Raw genomic sequence first — 7,734 nt, 5'->3', positions numbered from 1 at the left:
TATATATATATATATATATATATATAATTTCTTAGATGCTAATATTTTGGAATGTTGTTTTCAATATTTGTTTCTATTCATTATTATGTTAAAAATATATTGTAGATATAGTGCTTTACTGTGAGAGTACTAAAAAAAGAAAAGGTTTAGAATATCATATCTTACATTAACTTTTGGATTCCTGTGTTAAACAACCATAAATACTGTATCAACACTGACATAAATTGTGTACTGAATTTGCAACACAAAAAATCAGTATAAAGTCAATTACTGCAAATTTTACTTACAGCATATTATGTAAAGAAAACATAGCATTCAATTATCTAATAATATATGAATGGTTAGACATACTGTACACTTGATGCAAGTTAGAGAGAGTTACTCAAATGTGTGTCTTCAGTCATATACTGGAAATATTTCTAAGTTAATAGAGCACTTGGGAGTTTATTTGAAACTACCTTTTTTGTTTTTAAAAACAGAATTTGTTGAATTCTAAATATTAAGTTATTAGCACTTTTCATTTACTGAAAATGTTATTTTTATAGATGCTAATATGTTTATGGGAATTGTTGCCTTGTAAACATTTTGTACTTAATTGTAGTTTGCCTATAATAATAAGCTTTTACGTGAAATAGCTATAGTTGTAGTTGCCATATAGTAACAAGTTTGTATGTGAAATATCTACTTGTAGTTTGATCTATGGTAATAAGATCGTATGTAAAATAGCTTTATTTGTAGTTTACCGTATGAGAATATGTTTGTATGTAAAATAGCTATTTGTAGTTTGCTGTACAGTAACAAGGTTTTTAACATGAAATAGTTTTATTTGTAGTTTGCTGTACAGTAACAAGGTTTTTAATATGAAATAGTTTAATTTGTAGTTTGCTGTACAGTAACAAGGTTTTTAATATGAAATAGTTTTATTTGTAGTTTGCTGTACAGTAATAAGCTTGTATGTGAAGTAGCTTTATTTGTAGTTTGCTGTACAGTAACAAGGTTTTTAATGTGAAATAGCTTTATTTGTAGTTTGCTGTACAGTAATAAGCTTGTATGTGAAGTAGCTTTATTTGTACTTTGCTGTACAGTAACAAGGTTTTTAATATGAAATAGCTTTATTTGTACTTTGCTGTACAGTAACAAGGTTTTTAATATGAAATAGCTTTATTTGTACTTTGCTGTACAGTAACAAGGTTTTTAATATGAAATAGCTTTATTTTTACTTTGCTGTACAGTAACAAGGTTTTTAATATGAAATAGCTTTATTTGTAGTTTGCTGTACAGTAATAAGTTTGTATGTGGAGTAGCTTTACTTGTAGTGTTAGATATACACGACTTTCATTTAAATTTAATACAAGAGTAATGATTTAGATAGTTATAAAATGCTAGTGTTAAATTTAGTATTTTTAGAAGTGATAATATATCCCAGGTTTGTGTACGTAACTGTTTACGAATCATTTGTTGTGTACTTGAATTGTTGTGAATCGATGTCGCATTACTCAAACCTTCTGAAATTTTCTCGTTGCTTTAAGTGAATATTGCTACATCATAACATCTCATAGTTTGTAGAATGTTATAGGCTTCAGTCTGGCAGTATATATATATATATTATATATATATATATAGGCAACCAAGTTAGTGAAAGTGAAGTTAGATTGCGTGATTGTGAGTTTAGCCATAATGGGCAATTTCTAAACTGAGTTTTGGAGCTTGTATTGTAATAACAGAGATAGAGGAGACTAATTTGTCTTGTCAAAGGGTGTTCTAAAGTAATTGAACCAGCCTGTGTGGACTTTTTTGAAAAAGAGACAATTATTTAAAGCTCTGGATACAACTGTGATAACAAATAGTGTAAAACATTTTTTTTACAAACATTTGACTTGTTTTAAATATATTATTTTAAAACAAGTGGATTTTGCGAGGTTTATTGTTGAAATTTATCACTAACACCTACTATACAGAATCCTAGCTCCTATACAAAACCTGACTTGTAGTTTGCTCTGTAGTAGTAAGTTTGTATGTGAAATAGCTTTATTTGTAGTTTGCTGTTCAGTAATAAGTTTGTATGTAAGTAGCTTTATTTGTAGTTTCTTCTAAAGTAATAAATTTGTATGTGAAGTAGCTTTATTTATAGTTTGCTGTATTCTAATAAGTTTTTAATGTGAAATAGCTTTATTTTTAGTTTGTTCTATAGTAGTAAGTAATAAATTTGTATGTAAAGTATGTTTATTTGTAGCTTGCTGTACAATAAGTTTTCGTGTGAAATAGTTTTGTTTATGGTAATGAGTTTATTTGTGAAATAGGTTTAGCTTGCTAATACCTGTCATATATTGACACCAGTGTGTTACAAGCGTTTCTAATGTACCTAGACTTATTCTTCACACAAAAGAAAGCTGAGTTTAGTTTTTTTTTAAATATCAGTATCTTATTACTTGTTACTATTTTTATTGGACAGGACATGACACTGCTACAGGAGAGACAAAAGAAAATTACCGTCCCTTCTTCCTTGATCACTTTGATAAGAAAGAGAGAGAGCAACAGCAACCTTCTCGCTCCCAAGGTAATAGCAGTCCCATGCCAAGAAGTGGAACACCCAGACCTAACCACTTTCAACAGAATTTAGGGAAGTCACCCCAGCCTAAGTTGAGCCAACTTCAGCATCAACTGAACCAGATCAGCAATGCTGCTCCTGCAGTAGCCCTCCATGAACCTGCCAAATTCACCAGGTCCTTTGTTGATGGAGACTTTGAATTTGTAAGAAATTCTTGTGGTATAAAATTATGATATTTGTTTAAGCATCTTAACTATAAACACAATACCATTATCATTATTTATACATTCCTAACTATTGCATTTTGACTATTTAGACCAAATGTATATCATTGTAATGTTTATACTTTTGTAGCAATAGTACTTTAAAAATGAAAGCCATAGTTAAATTTTTTTTCATCATTTATTTTTGGCTAACTAAAACAATTTTAATTTTAAGACTAATTCATGTACTTTTCATGTTTATACTTCTCTAACTGAAGCATCTTATCAATGATGATTGTACTGATTACTGTTTGTACCTAATAGATGTAATTTTGTTGTCTATACTTCTCTAACTGAAGCACCATATCAATGAAGACTGTACTAATTATTGTTTTTACTTCGTGGATGTAATTTTCTTGTTTATACTTTTCTAACTGAAGCACCTTATCAGTGAAGACTGTACTGATTATTGTTTGTTCTCCATACATTTAATTTTCTTATTTATACTTCTATAAATGAAGCACCTTATCAATGAAAACTGTACTGATTATTGTTTATATTTCTTAGCTAAAACACCTTACGTATGAAGATTTAACACATAGAATGGCCAACTTAGATGCAGAAATGGAACGTGAGCTAGAAGAGTTAAGGCGACGTTATCAGGCTAAACGTCAACCAATTTTAGATGCTATGGATGCCAAAAGGAAACGTCAACAAAATTTTTGAAAGCAAAAGAACTTGATACCATATGAATTACTTTTATTGTGCCTAAGATCTGAGGTGCTGTTGTTACATGGAGACTGAGGGTTTGTGGCCAAAGTAAAACCTGTAGTCGTTCCTAGACCGTAGGCAGCACACCTTAGTGTCAGGATCATTGTGTGTTGTCCACACTAGGCTGACACCTATCTCTAGAGAGAAAGAGAAAAGTTGTTCAAAGAAAAATGTTGACTGAAAGATATCATAGTTTTTTATGAGCAAGTTTAGGAAAGTTTTTTACTTGAAAATAATTGCTTCGAACATTTTGAAATGTGCTTTTACCCGTGGATTGTTTACTTTGTGAAAAAGTCTTATCTTTAAAAGTTTTGTATGTAAAAGAATAAGGTTTAAAATAGATGAAAAGTTTATTAATATCAAAGAACTATGTCAGCCACCTGTAGAGATTGTCTACTTTTAGCGTGTTATTTGAGAAACCAGTTAGTTGCTGGAATCATTTTGTAGAGCCTAGTCTTTCATGTTGTGTGAGTCATGGTTCAAATCGAATATGGGGTCTTCAAGTGTCATTGTTGATCTGAACAAAAATCACCACCTTGTAAAAGTGGCATTTATAGCAGTAAATTTACATTATGTATAACTTGTTCTCTGTCACATAATTTTAAACCTGTTCTCATTTGTTTAGTGGCAATATAGTAGTCATACAGTCTAAAAAAAAAAAGACATATTGGTCTTCTCTTTCCACTCAAGGCATTGTAAACCAAAAAAGGAAAGCTTGTGATAGGTAAAGTTTTGTGGATGATGTTGATATATGTAAAACAGCAAATCAATTTTTAGTATGAATCATAACTTGGTCACAAACAATAATTTACTTATCGTGCAGATTTCTTGTTTTACCTCGTTTTCCAGAAATCCCTTATTTACCAAATGTTTAGGTTTCTGAAATGCAACTTTCATGACTTTATTTTCTTACAAAGTCACCATGATATGTTAATAAAAAATATTTATCTTAAAGAGATATGTAGTATCTTTCAAATTATCAGATTTTGATAATAGTAAATTCTTGTTTAAAAGTCTGCATAACTCTTATACAGTATATTAGATTACCCTGTAAGTAGAAATTCATGCTCTCCAATCCTATTTGTTTTTTATCTTGTTTTCAAATCAGATTCATTGTTTTCCAGTCAACATTATCCACTGAACATAGAAGTATTTCTCCCTATTTTAACACTGTCTTGTTTACAATTAGGGAGTGAAATACTTAATGCTTTTACTTGTTTGTTTTTAATTTAGTCTGATCCTATAAAACAAATTGCTTTTACTGCTCAGTTTGTATTTCACTGGAAAGGGCCAGCCAGGAATACCTCAAGACCACGTGTGAATGTTACTAGGATAATGTTTTTATGTTTGAAACAAGAAGAGGTTTGTTGCTGTTTAAAGTATGAAATTTACTTTTGGTAGTTTCCTTAAAAACAAAACATTTTAAGCATACTGTTGTATTGTTCATTTTAGTCTTTAGATTTTGTTGTGTAAATCATCTTATTATCATGATTTTAACATTTTCTCATAATATTCCTTACAAATATGTGCCATAACCTGTAAATCTGTTTTCAGGTGTCTCAATATTTCTTTGCTACCCTTGAGAATATCCTCAGTTTATGTGTAATCAAAATGAATCCCTTTGTTTTAGTACTTAAAAGTCTTATTCAACAGTGTAAACTTACTGAAGTTGGAGATAAAAGTGCCTCTGGTTCTTGTTCCAGGTATCTAGTTAGTCTTATCAGCTTTCCAGTAATTTTCTTAATATGACAAGTAAATAAAGAAAAATTTAATTTTGGGTGATTTCTGTTTTAATTTTTCATTGTATTCATTTTTTATAGGGTACCCACATATTTCAAATTTTTTCTTTTCATGTCTTCTCACACAAAACTCCATATTTTCCACACCCAGTACATGTTCATATGCAAAATATATTTTAACTTTTCCTCATAATTTTACTTAATTAACACCACTTTAACCTGTAATCTGGTTATAACTTACTACAATATTACAGAAAAGGACCTTCAAATGAGGACATTACAGAGTGGTATTAAATAATATGATGCATTTTTCTTTATAAAAGATTATTTGGCCTAACCTATCATCAAGTATGACAAATTTTGTAATTCTCACCTTATAAAATAAGTGATTGACAAAGATTTTAAAAACATACTGATAAATGGCAGAGATAAGTAGCATGTTTTGCATGTAGGTTTTCAAACAAAATAGATGACACATTTTATCCAAGATTTTTTTACCCATATTTACAGTTTTCTTTAGTATGGGTGCAAAATTTCAGGTTTCTAGGTTCTTTCGTATTGGAGCTGGGGCAGTCACAAACACACAGACATGCCATTTTATTATTATAGAAGGGTCATGTTCTAATATGAAAATGTTATTTCTACACGAATATGAGGAAGGACTTGTTCCAATTTCTCTTCAACTGAATATTTAGGTAAAGCAGTAATCATGTAGAAAAGTAATATTTCTCGAACCAGCCAGTAGTACTTTGAATGTGTTCTTAACTCCATTGTAGGTGAGCTGTTTTGTGCGTTGATATGAGTAAAAGGCATTTGAAATTCAAGCTAGGTTTGGGTGAAGTCTGTTTCTAGTATACATGTATTGATATACGTATAAATCATGTAAAACAATTTTTTGTAGTTTCATAATTTGCCATGAAGTGGCAAATGTAATTTCTGTTAATTCTCAGATATTGCCCTCTTTCACCCATGCTGTCATTGACTGCATAACTATGTGATGGACTTTTTGTTGTGCCAGTTTTCTTGGAACCTGGAGATGACACAGCCCTCAATGATATATCTAAAAAAAGTAAATGATGTTGGCAGTGGTGCAAAGAAAGATATTCTTTAAATAGGCCACATGGACAGTGGTTACAGAAAATTGACATTCCTGGACATGGTTTTTGCATTGTTTGTAACCAATGTCTAAATTATGGAAGCAATGGCAAAAAGGTCTTTCATAGTCACCATACGAAAGATGAATGGCATGCCAAGTTATTCTCAGCACAGCTAAATAACCAAACCCTTCCAGATGCTGAGTCACAGTGCCTATAAATCCAGTCAAGAAAGCTTGGCTAAGGGAAAGCAAAGCAAGAAAAAATTCAGATAGTTGCCTCAAAAGCAAAATTCTAAGCAATCAGGAAATTGATGAAAATCAGCAAGAAACCCTTCAGCAAACAAGTTGAAGTCCAGAAAAATAATGAAAGAAACATGCAAGAAAAAAAGTGTCTCTACAGGGGAGTCTTCTGTCAGTTTGTTAGATACCACAGCAAGAAAAGCAAGTGAGAAGTGGAAAATAAGTACTGAGCAAGCAGGGTTACCTTCACCAAGGGCTGAGGAGTTACCAGCCAGTTTGGGGAAGTTAAATGTCAAGGATAATCTCAATTATAAAGTGGATTAAGACCTCAATAATGTAAGAAAGGTTACAAATTAAAGGTGTATCAATATGACTTTTCAGTAATTTTCTGATATGCCAATATATTAATGGTTATAGGACTGATTACCGAATTTGTTACTGATATTTGAATTTATATGTGGCTTAAAATATTTAATATTAGATACAACCAAGCACCAGTGGCATAGCAAGAGGGGGGCAGTTGGCCCCAGGCGCAGGTGTGAAGGGGCACAAAATTTCCTCTGGCCTATAATACCTATTAATTAATAATTATGCCCTCAACTAGGATGTAGCAGAACTGCCCTACGTTAAGTAAATATGACAGTGTTACATTATTTGTGTGTATTACACTTGCAGTTTTAACTTTTAAAAGCCGCCCACTGAAATACAGTGAGACCGAATTGACATACAGAAGTAAATTACACTATTTCATCATTCATTTGTAAATCAAATACAAGTCCTAGAGTACAATGTACATGTAAGTGTATGTTCAACAAAAAGAAAATACAAGATTCTTGTAACATATTAACTGGTGTGCAAGATTGGCAATATATGCAACAGGCAAGATCTAGATCTAGTAAACATTATAGGTCTAATGTAGTGGTTTGTAATTGTATTGGCTGATTGTAAATCATGTCTTACACCAACTAATGTACTAGACTTTAGGTCTAATTCCAGTTATAACTTTATTTCTAGACCCTAGGTCCATCATCATACAAATTGTAGCCTATATTATAGGCATAATTAGACCTATACAAACTATTAAACTAGGCATTACACTGGGACGGATCTAATGACCAAGTTAATAGATCCAGATGT

The 7,734-nt window shown here is 31.1% G+C and overlaps 2 protein-coding genes across 2 annotated transcripts in view; one reads left to right on the top strand and one right to left on the bottom strand.

Annotated features, from left to right (window-relative positions):
• LOC106467930 (serine/threonine-protein kinase 3-like) overlaps positions 1-5,304 on the top strand; it is a 59,832-nt gene extending 54,528 nt beyond the window's left edge. The window contains exons 10-11 of the mRNA XM_013928315.2: positions 2,453-2,751; positions 3,319-5,304. Of these exons, the coding sequence (XP_013783769.1) occupies positions 2,453-2,751; positions 3,319-3,477 (458 nt within the window). The 3' untranslated portion in view covers positions 3,478-5,304. The remainder of the gene's footprint in view (positions 1-2,452; positions 2,752-3,318) is intronic.
• LOC106467933 (putative peptidyl-tRNA hydrolase PTRHD1) overlaps positions 3,579-7,734 on the bottom strand; it is a 19,465-nt gene continuing 15,309 nt past the window's right edge. The window contains exon 3 of the mRNA XM_013928317.2: positions 3,579-3,659. Within this exon, the coding sequence (XP_013783771.2) occupies positions 3,623-3,659 (37 nt within the window). The 3' untranslated portion in view covers positions 3,579-3,622. The remainder of the gene's footprint in view (positions 3,660-7,734) is intronic.

The sequence above is a fragment of the Limulus polyphemus genome, unplaced genomic scaffold (genome assembly GCF_000517525.1).
Source record: "Limulus polyphemus unplaced genomic scaffold, Limulus_polyphemus-2.1.2 Scaffold2801, whole genome shotgun sequence".
In the NCBI taxonomy this organism is placed as follows: domain Eukaryota; kingdom Metazoa; phylum Arthropoda; class Merostomata; order Xiphosura; family Limulidae; genus Limulus; species Limulus polyphemus.
The sequence above is the reverse complement of the archived record's forward strand: the minus strand, read 5'-3'. Positions and strand labels throughout refer to the sequence as shown.